The following is a 20,065-nucleotide window of genomic DNA, read 5'->3' as shown; positions in this document are numbered from 1 at the left end:
CTTCATGGTATTTCCCCTTCTATGGCGAGGTAATTTGGCATATTTTTAAACTTTCGCCATACATATATAAATATTTATTGCGATCCAATTTACGACCCAATTTTTTCGAAATTTTGTCTATTTTAAGTGTCAGGATTCCAAATATGTAAAAAAAAAATGTATGTTTATTCTGAGAAAGTACGTTTTTGTGTCTGATTTCGTAACTTAACTAATAGTTAGCACTAATTAATTAGCATATTTGAGGTCACCCCCCCGAACCATTAAGATTGACACTTAGTTCGTGAAAATCCGATCATTAGAACGAAAGTTATTCAGGGTGATTCGTTTTTTTTGTTTTTTTTGTTTTTTGTTTTTGCAGACTGTACATTGCGTGCTAAGATTGCTATTATCTGCATCATAGAGGATTTTATTTACTCCTTTCGTTGCTGCATATAGCAGAAGAAACTTGTTTCGGCTTACTTAAGCGCTTTTAAAATATACTTTCAGTGATTCAATGCAGATTAATGGAATATTGGTTTATATGCTAAAGTGACCGTTTGAAGTAAATTGAGGCGATTAACAAACCTGCTAAATACAGCGGTCATAACGAAAGATTTAAGGGTATTTTCGAAGCTGTTTTGCCCAGGAAAAGAGTGCTACTTCTAGGAAAGAATACGCTTTGCTTTCGAAGCAAAACAGCGATTCATTCCTGTAAAAATTATCTGACCATTAAAAAAGACACTATTAGCTGAAGGGTTTTTAAAAATCGTTAATTTGACGAAATATTTGACCTACTCGATGAAAATTATTCAAATAATTCTTAATTTTTTTCTTAGATTTAAGAGATGCAGGGTTGGAGTATTTTTTTTATTATTAGAGCACAGACGTTTCTTATTTGCCGAAAACTTATTTTTCATTACATCAGTGCACCGTTTTCACACTCAGCAGTCACTGTTTTAGAGGCAGTTTTTTAAAAAAATATGTATGATTCGCTATTTCATGTGACGTTAAAGAGAGCCAAGAAAAATAATCGACTCAAAGGATATACCATCTTGCCGTCAAGAATGATCTGAACATTAGAACGAACCTAAACTTTTTTAAAGTCGCCAATTTGGCAAGATTTTTTTTTTTTTGATTTTTTTAATCTAGATGAAAATTATCAAAATCAATAAATAAATCTCAATCTTCACTCATTTTAGTGAGTCCAGATAATGCAGCATTGGAATAAATTTGACCCAGTAAAAAATTAAAACGAAAACTCACAAAATCGTAGCTTTTTTCAGTACTGATATTTCGCATAGAGGGCGCTGGTTCTTGACTTGACAGACATGAATGTAATCGCATATTATTCGGGGGGAAAATTTTCTTTTATGGGACAACAGAGCCTTTGAAAATATATTTAAAAAAAAAAGATACCTCAAGTTAACTTAGCTTTTACAAAGAATCTCGTTGAAGCGTACTCATAAGTCATTAAGCATCATTTCGTCGAATTAGAAAGGTTATTTGTGCAACGATTGCTCGATCATTCCATTAGAAAGCTTTTGTTCACACAACTTCCAAAATATCACCTGCCAAACAACTTCCCATGTAAAGTATTAATTAGTTCCCTTTTTGGCGAGAAACCGCCTTCTTCTCTCGCCGATCTTATCGCCACATCCTGGTGCTGGAAAAATAGGCGGATCACTGAATTCAATTAAAGGGCAATGAAGCAGTCACGGACGACGCTTTTCGAAACGAGATGGGCGTGGTTTCATGGGTTCACGTCCATCGCATCTTGCAAGTGGGCGTTCCCTTACCCCCATATTCCCCAGATGTTTCTTGAGCCTAAATATTACTGTCACTACCAGCTAGATTTTAGTGTTAGACACAATTGTTTCTAATAAACAAAAGAGAGAGGGTGTTCTCAAACATTGAAGGGCACAAAATGAGTGTTCTTTTACTGTTCTTAACCTGTCATTTGGTCCCACTTAAAATCGTTCGGTTAATCTCGTGTGAAAATGCGTGATTTAGTGCGTGTATTTCTCCTACCGTTAAATTTCTGTGGTCATTTTTTTTCCTGCTAGAGTTCCATCACTGATTTCTGTGAACTTCAAACGATATTTGCGGAACATTATAGCCACAGAAGTGCCAACTATTTCGATTTATCCGCAATTATTGCGATCTTAGTCAAGATGAGGCGTGGAATCTTAATCGTAGTCAAGATTACGGTCTTTAGGTTGAGTAGTAAAATTTGTGGTTTTAGAGAATTTCTGTAATAATTTGTTTGATAATAAAAGTTCGTTTTTCTTTACTTAATTGTCTAGTGTTTTGAAACGTGTGTCGTTTGGAACTGATCTACGATAATGAATAGTTCTAAATTAACCATAAACATTGATTCGATTACATAATGAAGCACAAAATTTCGGTGTTGTATATATATATATATATATATGTATTTTTTATAATTTGGCGCTTTTGATGATTGAGTATTTTTTTTAATTGATTGTAAATTTATGCTTAATTTTATTAATATTATAGAATTGTATTAATTTATAGAATTATCTATGACCGAAATCAAGAAAATGTCGACTTGAATGTCCGAAATATTTGTTATATCCGATTAATTTATTCGTTGATATTACTATATTTATTCGATATTTAAATATCTGCTGAGGATAGATTAGGAGAAAGTGTTCGGAGGATACATACTGGGCACTTCACCTTAAAAAACATGGATGTAGGGCATACCGGGCACTTAACTAGACTTGGAATATGTTTCGGACATTCACCGAAGCATCGGTGGAAGTCCACCCATTTCTATCGCATCCTGAAATTGCGCTAATTTGAATTTTGTTTAACTGTACTTTTCTATTCTATAGTATTTTTGATAGCTAGTTTGAAAAGTTGTTGTCCAATTCGTAACCCCAATATAGTATTATATATTTCACAATAAGAAAATAAAAAACAGAAAGTATCGCTATAAACATACAGATTTTGCATTTTTAAGATCTCTCCGTACTCGTTATATAGAGCAGTATATAAAAGAATAATTTGGAGAGGAAGGAAAACAGCGCAATTTCAGATTAATAATGTCGTTGAAATTTCCGATAATCAGCATTTTTGAAATAATCAGAATTGATAGGACGCTTGAATGGAAAACGAGTCAAAAGTTGAAGGATGCTTAAGAAGAACTTTCATTGAGAGATTGTTGTTTTGTGTTTCAGACGGTGCAGGTAGTCCACGAGGATCAGGATGAAAAGATTGTTTGTCGAGTGAATGATTGTGATGTTCCTAGTCAAGTGAAAGCCAAATTACTCGATTCAGTCTACAAAAACACGCCATTTTCTCTACGACCTTCCATACACGATGTTGATCTAGGTAAACCATCCTCTCTTCGATTTATATATAATACACTGGTGTAAGAGATCTTGAAATTCGATACACTACAAAACATTCGCGTGATGGTGCGTTGGAAGGTATGAAACAGCGGTTTCAAAATGAGAAAAGAAAGTTCCTGAATCGTTTCATACCTTCGTAACGTTATTGCAATTGTTGTATGGTTTGTAGTGCATGTCATTAAAATCGGAGATTCTTACACCGGTGTATTGTAGAGATGCTTTTTTTCATTTTTCTTTCTTTCGCCTTTTACAGAATGGCGACATGGACGGGGTGGCCATCTCACCTTGGCAGACGAGGACGTGACCACTAAGACGGTGAATGGTTGGAGAAGGCTGAACACACTCAGGCATTACGGAGTGAGGGACTCTGCCGTTATGAGTCTCGTCAACAAACAGAACGACAGCTTCAGCTCTAACTGTGAGTGTTTCAAATTTAGAAAATGCTTCCTTAATTGTAAAGCATTCAATAAATACAAACAGAATAAATTCCTTCCCTAGAGGAGATTTCCCAGGACCCTGTCAAATGAAATCGAATAGGAAAGATTTTCGATTATAACGTGCACAAGTACATGGATTTTTTTTTCTTCTAAACACGCGTTTTTAATGAATTGTATAAATAAGAATAAATTCTATGTAAAGAAAAAAATGAAATTTTAATCCGAGTTTAAATAGCGATGATTTCTTGCTGAATCTCTGAGTAAATTTAAACTTTATCTCCATAATCAATCCCTTCGAATATCGATCCTTATCTAAAGTACCCAATATCAGCATCACTTTGCCAGTTACATATTTATCCCAACAGTCTATTTATCCCCTTTTTAACACTTAAAATTGCAATAACTTAGAACAAATTTACTTTAAAAAAAACTTAACGTTAAATTGTCTTTTAGCGTGTCAAATTTCAATTCTTTAGTCACATTTTTTTTCCGACCTACCAAAGTGACCCCATGATATATTTCATTACTAGTTTAACAGTTAATAATTCTCAAACTAATCATCGTCTGTCAATAATATTTTTTATTTATTTCATCGAACTCCTTGCAAATTTCGATACACACCCTTGTCATTTCAACTCTTTTTTGCGCAACGAAACAAAATGTAACGTTAAAGCGAACACTAAAAACGGCAGGCAAGCGGTGCTTACGATTTTTTAATGTCTAGTTATATGTTAAATTATTTTTTCGTATTATTTTTAAATTAATGAATGCGACAACACATATTTTATTCATAGCTTTATTTACAAAAATTACTCAATAGTTGAAAAGAACTCGTCATGACTCATCAGTTCGATATCATTGAAAAGCATTATTTTAAAAAAGGAATATTTTATGTCGTGTTTCAAGCTGGCCGAGTGGTTAGCGTGCCTGACTGCGAGGCCAATGGCTGCGGGTTCGAATCCCGCTCTAGGCATGGATGTTTCTCTCTCTCTCTCTCTCTGTTGTGTGGCAGTGTGCCGTGGGTAATGTTGCTCGCCTCCGTGACTTTGGTTCACAGATGCCCACCGGCTAACGTTAAATGAGCAACACTTCCGGCATCTTCTAACGCGAAGAATGAAAGTTCAGTGCCTGCCGTTATTAAAAAAAGAAAAATCGTGTTTCAAAGAGACTTTAAATGGAGTGAGAGTTTTCCCTTGGCAATTTATTTTGAGTTGTTTTTCAGTTGATTTCATGACGTCATACAAAGTACTATTGAAACTTTAAAACTCTCGAGCTCAGTGTATGGATAAAACGTTGTACAGTAATACTTTTTGTGTACGTGTTATTCTATAGGTACGGGACATGCCTCTTTAAATTCTGTGTCTCCGATTGTTGGACAGTACGACTTGGAACAGGGCCTAAGACTGTGGCACTTGGTCAAGTATCAAGATGACCAGGCAAATATCAAAGACTATCAGCACAAATCCATTCCAGAAATATTTCTAACTAGACTGCTTTCCACAAAGGTATGTTTTCTGTATTTCATTTTCATTTGTAGTGAACTGTAAAAATTTTTTAAATAATTTTTTTTTTTTTTTTTTTTTTTTTTTTTTTTTTTTTTTTTTTTTTTTTTTNTTTTTTTTTTTTTTTTTTTTTAAGATTAGCTTAAAAGGAAGAAAGTAATTTTGCATTTGCTAGACCTAAAACGTTGAGTGCGTCTGTTTCGAAAGACATATAAATGCCGTTCAAAAAACAGCCCTCGTATAGTGTTGGCCTTATTTTCTCTCACAATTTCAGACTCAAAAATATGAAAACTAAAAACCCTCTCCCATACTGTCGCTTGTTTTTCGCTTTAATTACGACTCTAACTCTATTAATCTATATTTAGGATTATATACAATGTAAATTTGGTTGCTGGTGGCGGTTCAGTGACCTTGGGAAATACCATTTTATGCGCATAGTCTGGCTATTCATGCTCATTTTTAAAATTCAAACTAATTTTTATTGGAAGCCGAATCTATGCTTCAGTTATAAAAGATCGATGTCGAGAGTTGCAACAAACCGTGAGACGGGAGAAGCCTCTTCATCAGACATGGGACTCGGATGTGTTTTTTAATATCCGTCGTTGAACAGCCGACCTCATTTTTTGGGTTTACGACTACTAATGTTCAACTCCTTGTAATTTTAAACCCAATCCATAAGACTCCTTTATCAGTACCGGTATGATTTGTTATAGGGACATGGAGGGCTAGACAGATTCAGCATTCACTACACAAAGAGTCTTCGGCCGGCTGGGATCGACCTCTTGGACATGGGTCCAGTACCCTACCAACCAGGCTATCCCAGCCCCCCATTTAATAATTTGTAAATATGCTCACATATCACGGTTGTCGAATAAATTTATATTTCTGGAGGTGCATGTTTTCTTTACCTCGAGTGTTCTCCCGCTACACTAAAATCTATCTATTTGTCTGGGGATAATGTTGGAATATCCATCAATTTTCGCTCTCTATTGCAAGCAAATTTTCTATAAATTCTTTCAAGTCCAGATGTATCACTTTTTATCGACTAACTAGCCGTATTGGTTACTAAGTCATGATTAAATACTAGGCAACGCAATTTTTCAGCATTTATTATAGGGCAATTAGTATAAATGTATGAATGCACTGGTTCAAATGCGAGTGGACAGCCAGGTCATAATAAAGAAGGATAGTTCGTATTCTAACCTGCAAGCTTTTCCTCATATCAAAACCGGTTATTAAGATATCCAGCCGTCAGTGCAAGTTTATTACCACTGTTCTACCTAGCTTTGCATAGCCTTCCAATAAACTAATCGTACCCCTTTAACCGAAATAAAGATCGCAGATTATTAAAAAAAAATTCAGGTCATACTTCAAATAAGTTTTTCAAAACATTTTTTTTAATTATTTATTACCTATTTTTTTAATAACTAAATTATTAATAAGAATAATGCTCTTAGCTGTATAGTTTAAAAAGTTACCTTTAGTCTAATTTTTTTAATAGTTACCCTACTGTCTATTACTTGAATTCGATTTGAGGTTATTTATAACTCAATCTATACAAAGTATATTTTCTATTAATGCAAATAAAACATAATGTATGTTCTGATATTCCACGTATACGGAAAACTGGATCAAGAAGGGCAATTCGAACATCCTGAATCAGGGAGGGGTACAAAGAAATAATTTTACACATTCCATAAGACAATTTCGTTCAACAACAGGCTAACACCCCTAACAGCTAATCGACGCTGTGGCGCAGGGGCGTCCCCCAATGAGGTGACCCAAGTTCGATTACCAGCTGTGACTGGTTGATATGAATTCTGATCCCGGTTCACACCGACCACAGTGCTGAAGTGAAATATCCTAAGAAAAGATCATGCGCGAGTCGTGGTGGGACAGAGCCTGCCAATGAGGTGAACAGGGTTCGAATCCCATCGATAGCTTGGATTTGAGAGTTTTAGGGGCAGAAACCGATGGTCATAATTTAACACACCCCAAAAATCTCTGAAGGTCCTTTACTGTTTTTGGTTCAGGAATATTTATGATAGCTGATACTTTGTCTGGTAGAGGAAGCACCCCTTGCGTGGATATAAGAATATCCCAAAAGAGCAATTTCTTCTTTTTCCGGAACACACTTAGAAGGACTGATAATGTAACCTCAAAGTCTTTGAAATAATTTCGTTAAAGGGTTAAGATGTTCTTCAATATTACTTGAAGCTACCAAAGTACAGTCTAAATACAGAATGGAAAATTCCCACAAACTTCGTGAATAAATAGTTGAAACATTTGAGCCGCATTGCAAAGGCTCGAAGGGAGTTGTTATAGCAGTCTTCCATAGGAATTTGGTGATACGCCCGAACTAAATCAATTGTTGAAAATATCTTCATGTCATCGAAAACGTGCACTATGTGATGTATGTGCGGAATAGGATATCGGTCTAGTTTTGTTACGGAATTTAGACGGCGATAATTAACTCATGGCCTCCAATTAGCCTTCCTCACCATATGCAATGGGCTCGCCCAACGACTCTTTGAAGGGGGACAAATTCCTTGGGATAACCTGATTGGTAGGGCATTAGACCCATGTCCAAGAGGTCATGGGTTCGATCTCCTCCCTCCGAAGACTCCACGTGTAGTAAATGATGATTGATGCACGTTAAATGGGTCGAATTCCCATAGCAAATCATAGTCCTTCAGTTGGATTATCCAGTCAAAATGGTTTTATTAGGTTATCTTTATGGCAACTCCAGCAATATTTCTGTTCGTACTCTTGATTATCCGTGTTCAAATCACGTCCGGTTAATTACCAACGTTTGGATAAAGAAGGAAACTTCAAGGTACAACGTTTTCTCCAGCTGCTTCTATATATCGAATCTCTGCAAATGCCTCTATATATAACCTCTCCATCGCTTCATGGACCCATCACTGACGGGTCCAACATTCGGCACCTATGTAGGTATGATAGCTTTTCACAGCACCTATAACGGACAATAGCATTTAATATCAAATTAAGTTAATATTATATGTTTGCATTCATGTTGCCCAAGTTCACGAGAAAAATTTTTTTCCATGAGGTCCGCAAGAAGCTCCACAGTTTCATATAGTTTATTAATTGATTATTTACCTTCTTTTTACCCCGCACGAAGCGAGAAGTAATCAAACATAATATCGTAAGTTTAAGTAACTTTTTTTAAATTTCTCTTTACTTGTTTTGCAGGGTACTGTACAGAAGTTTGTGGATGACTTCTTGACCACCATTCTGACAGCGAACGAGTGTCTACCCCCAGCGGTCAAGTGGCTATTTGATCTCTTGGACGAAGCATCTGCGAATCATGCCATCCTCGATCCAGAAGTGGCACATGCCTGGAAAAGTAACAGGTACCCATTACTGTTTTGTCATCTTTTATTTCAATACAAGTAACTTGCGCCGAGGCGACTCAGGAATTAGAACCTGCCAATGACGGTTCGAATCCCAGGGATGGCCAGCTCGCAACGATCACACTGTTGACTGAAAATATCCTTAGTGGTAGATGGTAAAATTCTGTATTATCGTAGGAGATTTTCGTGATTTTCCTTTCCATGTAATGCAAAGTTCCATAAGAGAAGAACGAAGGCTAGTCTGTCCCAAAGTTAGTCTAGGAGCTCTTCAGGGTAAGGTTCGAAATGACAAGGAATTGAAATTGTCTTATGAGTCGGCTGTTCAATGCCGGTAGTAAAATGAGATAGCCTCTTTGGTGGAATTCAGTTAAATCATCTTCATCATCATCAATGGCTCAACAGCCTAGGGTGGGTCATGGCCTTCTCAAGAACTTTTTTCCTGGCTAACATTTTTCCTGCTAGTGTTTTCCAGTTTTTAGTTTTTAAGACAAATGGTCTTTTTCTAGGCCATCTATCCGTCTCAAATTCGGCCTGCCTCTTTTTCGTGCGCCAACTGGTCTGGCATTGAAAACTCTTTTTGTGATATGGTCTTCGTCCATTCAAATAACGTGGCCTGTCTATTTTATTTTATTCAGTTCGTGATATTGGCTAAATCTTCTTATCAAAGTAAACTTTTTTGTTTCGAATTTAATAGTATTCGATTTTATTTCCTATGGTGCCATTCAATTCTGCACTCATGACATTATTTAAAATATTTTAAGTTATATCAGGTTATATTTTTGCTTTATTGAAATAAATTCGTTTAGCCAATTGCACGAAATTATTTTGAATTTAAAAACATTTGGGGAAGATGGGTGTGATTTTCAAAATTGTCCTTAAACTAGTACTTCTGTGCCTATAAAATAACCGAATTTACAAATTCTGTATTTGTAACTGCAAATAAAATGATCAAATGAACGAACTCATTACGCACAGGAGAAAATATAGTTTGTTGAAAGTAAGAACTCCCCTAACTATTCATCTGGACCCGTGGCGGTGACTATGGTAACGAGGTATAACTATTTCAAGTAGGGGTGTGGGGTCATTATTTAGGACAGGTTTTGGCTAGGGTTGACGAGAGAAAGGGAATATTTTTCCTTAGTCTATTGTGTTAGCCCTAGTGGGAAGAGAAGCTACTCTCCCTGAAATACGCTATTCTTGTTTCCGTAGCAGCAGACGGCCTCAGACTTAGCCAGATAGACAAACTATAGTTGACCTCTCTTCCTGACTGCTTTTAGATTTTTGAAAAATATTTTTGCGTCATTTACGAAACAATTTTTCACCGGTATCTAAATTTATTTTCATAAGCTCATGCAAAATAAAAGTGAGTCTTAAAGGAAAAATTTTAAATCAGAGAAATGTAAAGTACCCAAAATTATTAAATGTGTAATTTTATTGATTTAAACTTCTTACGAAAAAAACGAAGTTTTGAAAGTTGCTAAGTGCTAGATTCTTCCCAATTATACACTTTATAACTTCATAATTTTATAACCATGGCTGAACAGCCCACCTAAATGCTGTGTTTACCACTACCAATGTTCAACTCCATTGCCTTTTAATTTAGAAACTAATCCAGAAGACAAGTTAACTCCTGGATTAAGCATTGGAAGAAATTTTCCTTCGTGGAAGACGTTTTGGTGGAACTAAGCTGCATTTGCGTTACATGAAGAACAAAACCGAGAGAACTTCCCACAATTAAAATGACGGCAAGGGGTCTCTAACCAAGATCCGTCTCCCACTGAGGATATTTTACGTCATCACTGTGGTCGGTGCGCAATTCGTATCGACCTTTCATCTATGGGATTCGAACTCGGTTCACCTCATTGGAAAGCAATTATTTATACACTTTGAAAAAAAATTGGCTTCTCAATGTTAAGTGATTTTCCTCTCCTCTCTGTTACCATGGTTTCAGCGAATCTTGATTTTTCTTCTTCTCTGCAAACTTTATTCCTGCTGTTTTTTAAAAACTATTGCCACGAGGAAAAAGCAAGATTTGCTGAAACTATTGGAATGAAGAAGGGGGAAATGTGTTAGATGGGAAAATCACGTTTTATTTTATTTATTTATTTTTTTAAAGTATTGTGCTATCAAATATTACTGAATCAGGAAAATTTTGTAAAGAATAGAAAGCTAAAATCCATAATGTTGAGAAATTTTTTTAAATTATGAAACATAATATGAATTAAGAGAAATTTTATTTTCACAGCCTTCCTCTCCGATTTTGGGTAAACTTCATCAAGAATCCCGATTTTGTTCTGGACATCCAAAAGACGCCTGTGGTCGATTCTTGCCTCTCCGTCATAGCACAAACCCTTATGGACGCCTGTTCCACATCTGAACATAGGCTAGGAAAGGTATTCATGTTACAAAAATATCTCATCACACAAATAACTCCCCTACACTCTCAATTTGCAAACTCTGGTTTTAACGGACATCCATTAAAAGAAAAATCCATTATCACATGGAGCGTTTTTAAAAAGTGCTTAAAGGTGCTTATTTCCGTTTTTAAAGGTGTTTTTTTTTATTATTGAACATTTTTAAAAAGTACTTAATTTTCCTCTTTGAAAATGAGATCTAATTTCTTTACCTTGTCGCCACGTATTAGGAAAAAGGTTGGTTTTCACATTGCTTTATTCAATTTTTTCCCAATTCATTCAAACGCAATGCTTTTCGGTGTTCCGTCGGTCCGTAGCGTATGAAAGCTCCTATCATTTTAAATGTTTGATGAAATTCTTGAGCGTCTGCATGTACGTTCCACTGAGCTGGATATGGTGAGATTCTTGCTCTCTCATGTGCTGCAATTTGCTAGATATTCTCAATTTCAGGCTTCATTTTGAACCTTCTGAAATTGAATCGAAAAATCTCTTTATGGTGGCTAATTTATTGAAGAAAAGAGTTCTTTGTCAGAAACTAGATATTTTATCATGATCATGTAAAGTCTTTGAAAATTATTTTGCATTTTGTTATAATGTATGTAGTGAGTGCTTTGAAATATTTTTAAGTGCTTGAAAAGTACTTACAAAAATTTTTATTTTTTGTTGAAGGATTTGGCTACGCATCCTGTATTAGAAATTATTGTTGATTTTATTTATTTTTTTTTCCATTTCTAAAGCTTTAGTTAATAGATTCTGAATTGAAATTATTGATGTAAAATGTTGTGTTTAAAACCAGGATTCACCCTCAAACAAGTTGTTATTTGCCAAAGACATCCCAACCTATAGAAAAATGGTGAATAGATTTTATCAGGATGTTGCTGCTATGCCTCCCGTTACAGATCAGGAGATGTGTGTGGCTATGCAAGCACTATCAATGGTAACACTTTTCTGTCTTTATCCCATCAACCAACAAATGTATTTTCATATAATAATTGATTTTATTTGATTATAAATAAAATAAGTAATTGATAAAAAGTAATAAATAATTGATAATAAAATAAGTAATTGATTATAAATAAAATAAAAAAGAGAAAATGCAAACAAAGCCTAACACGTGCAAAAATAAAGAAATATAAAATGGAACATCTACTGTTTGTCTAAGATAGGTACTCTTCCCGCCACAAAGTCTGCAGCAGTCTGGTGCTATGGAAACAAGAAGAGGGCATTTTAGGGAGGGTAGCTTCGATGGAGAGGTCTCCTTTTCTCTCTAAAGAGGGACCCCACACCCCTACTTGAAATAATCGTTACCATAGTCACCTCCACAGCTCCAGACGAATGTCTGGAAGAGATCTTAGACAAACAGTATTCCTTCTGTGTCCTATTAAAAATAGCTCCTGTGGTGGCAAATCCCAAATTATAATAGTTTTTTAGGGAAAAAAGAGAAGCCACGCTTCCATACGTAAAACTGGACTGAATTGTTTGCACAGTACCGATATACAATGATAACCGGGACAATACTTTAAAGACACAATTTTCTAATGAATGAAGTGAAAATTACTAGTGAATTTCGAATACCAAGAATGAAGTATTTGAAGTTGCTTCTAGTTATGGATGACTTTAAAAAGTGTAAAATTTTTGCAGATAAATTTCTTTAACCATATAATCAAAACTCTTCTTTCAAGAATCTAAAACAAATGTGGTCATGAATTTGCCTGAACATAAAACAACTCAACTAGTCCAATCTTTTTTGGAACTAATTACTTTCTAAAGACTCATTGATTCATTGCAACAACATCCATGACTTGTCAGCCTTGGCCTTCTCAATAAAATTTTTCCACGTCACCCTTTTTCCTGCTAGCATTTTCCAGTTTTTAAGTCCAAAAGATCTTTTTGTTTCCCAAAGTGTGGTACGCGTATCCTCAGAGTTACGGGAGCAGTTTAGGGGGGGGGGGGTACGCTGTCTTATGCGAAATATCTTGCAACAAACAAAAATTTCAAAACATTTTATTTAAAAACAAAGCTAACCATGAAAATTTAAGATTACATATTTTTCTGTTGGCTATTTTTTGCAGAGTTACCTGTTAATAATGAGTGGTGTCAACAGCTAATTGTGATTCAGCTTTTGTGCAATTTTTTGATAGTAAAAAATACATTAATTTTTTTATTAATGGTACACAGTGTTACGAAAAATTTAGAAAGGGTGCACAAAAGTTTGGTAAACACTGTTCTAGGCCATCTATTCATCTCGAAATCTGCCTGCCTTGTTTTTGTGTGCCAACTGGTCTGGCATTAAAAACTCTTTTTGTGTCTTCATCCATTCTGATAACTTGGCCCATTTTATTCTTTGTCGTTCAGTGAATGTCTGGTGCATTATGTTAGTGATAAAGCTCTAAATTTGTACTTCTAATTAATTGCAACACCTTTGAGTGATCTTTTGCAATGCATAGGTCCATTTACCTTTGCCCCTTCTTCAACAAAATGTTGAGGTCAGCTGAAAAAGAATTTTTGCTCCTACAAATGGTTTTCTTGAAAAGAGAAGTTCTCCAATTACACAGACTTTCAATATAGACTCTCTGGGGATGGATCTGAACATGGATGGATTACGCAGACTCTATTTTTTAAAAAAAAGATTTTGATTAAGGGATCTCAAACTGTTGAAATTCTAACTTAGTATATAAAAATCAAGATTGAATGTTAAAAAATAAAGGTTCTTTATTTGTTTTCAGTCTCACAACGGAGAATTTGATATCACCAGTGCCTTGCGAGAACTCTACGTCTACGCTTCAAAATACAATGATCAGGTAAACACTCTATCCTTCTTTTAGGGGGAATGTATAATTTCAAAATTCTTGTCAAGAATCGATACTGTATTTTTATTTATAAAATGATAATTTTAAATTGTATAGTATGCTTATATATGCATAGAAATGTGTAATGAATTGTTACACATTGTTTGAAAATAGTATGGGCATCTCAAAGTTAGACGATGTTCCCTCTCTCCACACTTTTCCCCTTGCCGTAACCATGGTTTTGAGGAATCCTCCCCCCCCCCCATGCCTGAATTGTCCTACTTCTTGCCAAAATGTGGGGTAAAAGCAACATTTGTATTTATTTCAGTTTTATCAGAAATTGAAATTTCCTTCTGACAGGCATGAGAGCTGAAAAGACGAGATAGAATCAAAAGTACATTTATGAGGGAGAAAACTTTTATTTTTGTTCTCGACAAAGCATATATGCTTGAATTTTTTAACATTTTTATTTTATTTTTTACTTTTGCATACAGTGTATGTTTCAACTTAAGGTGGCAAATTTTGTTATTCTTCAAAATGCATGACTAAAATCGTGGAGACCTAAACATGTTCAAGAAAACAATAGGGTACTATCCCCAGATAGCAAAATAAGGTTTATTTTCACTCAGCAAAAACTTTTTAATGCAAACCTGAAAAGGTTTGTTACGCGGTTTACGTGTAAACCTTCTAATCTTAAAACGAGATCTGTGACAATCTGCTCTATTCTACGCACATTACCCTCATCCAAAACCTTGGAAAACAACCTTCTATATAAAAACCTTAAATGGAGGTTGATTCAGGGTTTTCAAGCGTGAAAAAAACTCCTGGTATAAAGATTGTCTTAAAGTGAAAGTAATTTTAAATCTAGGTCATTATAAGGTTTCTTTTTGCAACGTCTTGTATGCTCCACCTTGTCTCGAAATTTTAATGGCCATTTGATCCGATCGTTAGTGTGACGTCAACTAAAACGTCATAATGGACCAAAGTGACAATACTTTTTAAAAAACCTTTTAGAATGAAAGGTTTGAAACTGTAATATTTTGTCTTGATTTGAAAAAAGGTTTTTAGTACAAACATTTTCGTAAAAATAAAAAGAAAATTTCTACACAAGGTTGCCATAAGGTAACATGCTTTTTGGAGTGTATGGATAAAACAAAACAATGTGAAATAAAGGCACAGAAATGAGAATAATATAATTTTTAAAGAAGAACCTTTATCAGTCCACCACTGAGGGAGGCTCTTGTTTATAGAACCGAATCTCTAGAATGTTATTCCCTTTATTTTAATTGTGTTTTTTTTTTAAACCAATTGTTCTTTGTTCAATAGGTACTCGAAGCACTGTACACAGATCCTTATTGTGCGAAGATACATCTGGCAGAAAAGCTGGAGACAGTAGCTTGCACACTGGAAGGCGAAGAGACCTCCGTCTGTTGAACAAAACGCTGCTGGTTCAGCTTTAAAAGTCCATTTATTCCTGGTGCGTGAGACCCCCAAACATTCCAATTTGTAGGTGTCTTCCAGGAGAATTGTCCTATAAAAAAAAAAGAGAAAAAGAACCTCCTGGGTCAAAACACTGCATCATCACTCAAGAAGATCCTCAAAGACTCGTGCGGTGCTGTGACTACACTCATGTGTCTCCATTTGTTTTTATATAGTCATAGGGTCACACAGAGAGAGAGAGAGTGCTAAAGAAAAAAAGCTGGACAGTGAGAATATAAGACGCCCGGCATTGTGTTCCTGGATGTGTAGTTTTTAATCCTTCTTCATTGTTGTTATGTATATATATATATAAAAAAACAGATATAGTCATTATTGTATATATAATAATAATATGGCTTTTGTGTTCCACGGCTGCATTCTTCCCATAGAGATTTTCGCTACAAATCAGGGGCAGATTTTTTTTAGTGGACGCATCACAAAAAACTTTTGAGAGTATCATTTTCCGACGTCGTTTTTTGTGTGGCAAAAATGAAAAATTATTTTGGAAAAAGACAGGAACTACTTTTTATCCAATGAGAGCTTTAGAACTCCAGTAAATCTTTTTGCTAAAAAAAAAAACTAAATCTTCTGTCGTCGAAGTAGAGAGCTTCTGTCACCAAATCGAGTGTGCCCTGCAGTGGAAATTATAAAAGAGTTGGCGATGAACATTTTTAGGTACTTTTTCGATAGCCAAAATGCGCACAGAGTGTAAAGAATAGCAACTTCACAGTATTCTCCATGAAGTCCAAGCATACCCATAAATTTCTTTTTTCCTTTTTTTGAAAACAAAACACCTTGTAATTGTTGAGTGTTTATTTATTATTAGCTGAATATCCGTTCTTCGTACAGTGTGAAAAAAAAAGAATCCAGCAAATTAGTGTTAAACGACACTTAAAAAATCATGCAAGACAAATTCCAACACAAATAATAAAGCTAAAATAATTCCAGTTTTTTAATTTATTATTTGTGCCCTTCTCGGTGCCTTTACGTTAATAGATTTAACAAAGCGCGTACTTTGTCGCTATCAGAATAAAGATTAACTGTATTCAGTATCACCTGTCATAATACTGTTAATACTTTATTTTAATGTATATACAGATACTTAATATTTATTTCTATGAAGCATTTTATTGTTACTATCTTTTCAAAATGCAGCTAGCTATGTGAGAAGTTCATTTGTGCAGCTATGTGAAGAGTTCAGATTGAAATTTTATTGTAATTTTTGCGATTATTTTTTAACTTCATTATTTTAATTTAGATTCATTTTAATGTTTCTTCAATACTTTGCGGATCATTAAATCCATAGACATTCAACTTGTTAAACGAATAAAATATGTATCTATGCACAAAGACTCTGCAAATGGTACGCTTCAAAATTTTAACAAACTATTTACTTAATAAAAATGGGGTGTATTTAATAAACTACTAGTTAACAAAAAGCATAAATTCCTATCAAGTTCTCGAGTTTAATCCTTTATTTTTCCATGTTTTTTTTATCTCCAATTTGTAAGAGATATTGCTTGGATTTTTAATTAATGAAACAAGTTATTAAATTTGACTCTTTGCAAACGCTAGGCTAATTGGAAAAGTTTGAATCCAATGAACCTGATAGGCTTATGACAATGCGCCAACTTTCCGTTTACGTTCATCACAGAATATATCATATTACCCTGATTCATAATGAGATTATCATTGCAGTAAGCCAACGCAGATTCCAAGCTGATTGTAATAAGCCTTTTAAAGCTGAAAAAAAATTTCCAATTCGCTGCCGTTTAGATAAATGGCGACTTTTGCAAAGAATCGGATTTTCTAATGAACCAGCGACCATACATAATGAAGTTTGAAGCTGCTTTAGTGAATGGTGTCACGTGATTCAGTATCAAAAGATTGTTACATTTAATATTCATTACAAAAACACCAGAAGCTGCATTTTATGCTTGCAAAAATACAAATGCGTGTGTGGCAAATGTTCAGTTTTTAACGAAGGATCAGGCAAATGAATGTTACATGTGCGCTATGAACGAAAAAGTACCGATTTTTAAAAGCAAAATGACGTGTGCATCACGTGCATCGAGCTTGATCTGAAATGTATTACATGCCGGACCCTGATCGTCCAATTCACCCTACTTGTTGAGGTTTCAGATATATATACATATTGTCTTAGAGAACAAGACTTTTGTATCAATGTTTTAGTGATTTTTGTTTTCCATGGGCTCGGAATAACAACGTGATTTATGAGACGTTTACCCTTATCCATATTGTAAAAAAAATTTACAAAGAAATATATTTAGAGAATATTGGATTGTATTTATTATATATGTAAAAAAAAAAAAAATTATTTAACAAACATTTGAAAGTTATGAAGTTACTTTTCGAACGCAGTTTTTAGCAACTTTTTGTTCAGATTCACCTTTGCTTTGAGTCAATAAAAATTGCCTAAAATTGAGAAAGACGAAGTTATGTTACTTTTATAGCTATCTCTATAAACATTAATCAATATAACACGTTTAATATTTTTATAATAATTTATTTTTTCAATTTTTCTTTTATGGTCGAATAATTTTTTTTATTCTTCAATAATTTTTTTATTCTTCAAAACTGTTTTTTTTATTTTATCCTATTTAATATTTTTGAACACTAATACTTTTTTATTTTTTAACACTGCTATATGTTTTTCTTTTCTTTTTAGTTTTTAACACTGTTATGTATTTTTTATGTAATTTTTAATGAGCTTAATAGTTTGCATAATAACACTGCATAATAAATTTTTTAGTATTTCTTAAATGCAAAAAAAAAAAAAAAAACTACAAAAAGTTGCTAAACAATTGTGAACGGAAATAAATGAATACAAATATATGTTGATGCCCAAAAGCAAAAATGATTGTGCTCCAGAGAAAATCCGGATTTCTGGATTTTTTGCTAATCGCGATTCGAAAGTTTCCGGAAATCCAAGGTCCAGAAGTTTAAAAAAATCATCGATTACATTTATGTATAAGAATTCCTGTATATTTTATTTAAAAATATTAGAACTAGAATTTATACTTGGCATTTCTTTCATTTCTTAATATTTTTTCTGGTAGAATAATAAAAAGGATTAGAGATAAAAAGTAAACTGATACATAATTATTTATTTAAATTATGCAGCATATGATTTATTTAGAATTTCATGTTTAGGAAATATCAATGACATAAAATTTATAAAGACATTAATTTTTTGAAATGTGTCATTAATGATTTTACTCAAGAAATCTTCAGGATTTTTGAGTTGGGTCTTACAATCACCCCTGCTAAAGGATTCAGATAAGAAGGATTTCCGGAGAAATGAAAAAAGAGTTTCGAAACTAAATTTGTCAGAACAAGCATGAATTTATGAATCAAAATATATTTTAATCGTGTTTTAACCGAGTATTTATTGCTTGTGGATTGTTGACATTCACTTTTCCCGGTTAACGAACATTTTAAAATTTTGTTTATGCTATATCCAAATGTGTATCAGTATACAGGAATGTTTTGTGAGCGACATTCTTTAGTTTCAAAAATATAAGTTTCCCTATTTATCTGAAGAAAAGTGTACATTTGAAACTTAGTATGAACTAATTAATTTTTGTATAATATTTTACAAAATCAGGCAGATAATGAAGAAAATTTAAACGTTAGCGAAGTCTAATGCTAACAACAGGAGCCTTACAGACCATGATATTAATAAACGCAATTCTTTCAAAATTTCGTGACAGTCAATAATACTATTCGATTTTCTTAAGGATAATTTTTAGTTAACAAACAAATTTTATTTAAGCTGTGGATGTTTTCAACTACAATGATTGATTTTCCTATCCATTGCAAAACTGATTGTATTTAACTATGTATATTAACAACAATGTTGTGAATGTATTTATTGACATTCTATAAAAGCAGCATTACAAAATATAGAAAGGTAGGTTACCAAGCAGTGCAATGAAATGTGCTTAAAGTGTTTTCACTCGCATTTTTAAATTTATCCAAAATAAGCAATTGCAATTTTTGTTACCTTGAGCAAAATTTGAATAGTTTTGTAATTTCTGCCGAACAATTCATTCGACCATTTTAATTGGACTGCGTTACTCCTGTCCAAACCACTTAGATTGCCGTGAGCTAAAATTAACTTTTTGGATTTCAAAGAACAATTTAGTCAATAAAGTTAGTTTATTTTACTACTTTATTGCATTTTTGCAAATTATTTTTCGTGTTGTTATTTTAACTTTTTTCACACATGTCTATTGTTTTAGTAAAACATTTGCTGCTTTTATTGAATTGTGACTGAAACCGTGAGAATAATTTTATTTGTCATCTTCGTAGTGATTTGTACTTGGAGTTCTTAACTTTTAAGGCCCTATTCATACCTTTATCAAGTATCTGAAGGGCATGGAACAGATTTGTTCCAAACATCCCTATCCATTGCATAGATTACACAGTTCAATTTTCGAACCTTAGTTAAACATAGAAAGTGAGATTAAAAAATACTAGGTTCATACTTCTAGTTTTTTTACTATTTGCCTTCTAAAGTAGGCTTTTGCCAGCTAAAATCAAAATCATGGCTTATTTGTCTCCGATGACAAGTAAGCTGAAATCTTATTGCCTAGAATTGAGCAAGAATTTAAAGAGCTATTATGAAAACTGTTATGTCATTTAGTCAACAAAAAAAAAACATTGTTCTTAATATTTTTCTCCCCGT

At 33.8% G+C, this 20,065-nt stretch overlaps 1 protein-coding gene across 8 annotated transcripts in view; it reads left to right on the top strand.

The window, feature by feature from the left end:
• Nucleotides 1-17,269, top strand: part of LOC107443911 (plexin-B) — a 193,497-nt gene extending 176,228 nt beyond the window's left edge. For all 8 annotated transcript variants that reach the window (XM_071182958.1, XM_043047550.2, XM_043047548.2 and 5 more), the window contains 8 exons: nucleotides 3,183-3,336; nucleotides 3,610-3,774; nucleotides 5,126-5,298; nucleotides 8,512-8,672; nucleotides 10,918-11,065; nucleotides 11,883-12,023; nucleotides 13,813-13,887; nucleotides 15,202-17,269. In XM_071182958.1, coding sequence (XP_071039059.1) covers nucleotides 3,183-3,336; nucleotides 3,610-3,774; nucleotides 5,126-5,298; nucleotides 8,512-8,672; nucleotides 10,918-11,065; nucleotides 11,883-12,023; nucleotides 13,813-13,887; nucleotides 15,202-15,309 — 1,125 coding nt within the window. In that variant the 3' untranslated portion in view covers nucleotides 15,310-17,269. The remainder of the gene's footprint in view (nucleotides 1-3,182; nucleotides 3,337-3,609; nucleotides 3,775-5,125; nucleotides 5,299-8,511; nucleotides 8,673-10,917; nucleotides 11,066-11,882; nucleotides 12,024-13,812; nucleotides 13,888-15,201) is intronic.
• The last annotated feature ends 2,796 nt before the right edge of the window (nucleotides 17,270-20,065 follow it).

The sequence above is a fragment of the Parasteatoda tepidariorum genome, chromosome 7 (genome assembly GCF_043381705.1).
Source record: "Parasteatoda tepidariorum isolate YZ-2023 chromosome 7, CAS_Ptep_4.0, whole genome shotgun sequence".
NCBI classification, from domain to species: Eukaryota; Metazoa; Arthropoda; class Arachnida; order Araneae; family Theridiidae; genus Parasteatoda; species Parasteatoda tepidariorum.
The sequence above is the reverse complement of the archived record's forward strand: the minus strand, read 5'-3'. Positions and strand labels throughout refer to the sequence as shown.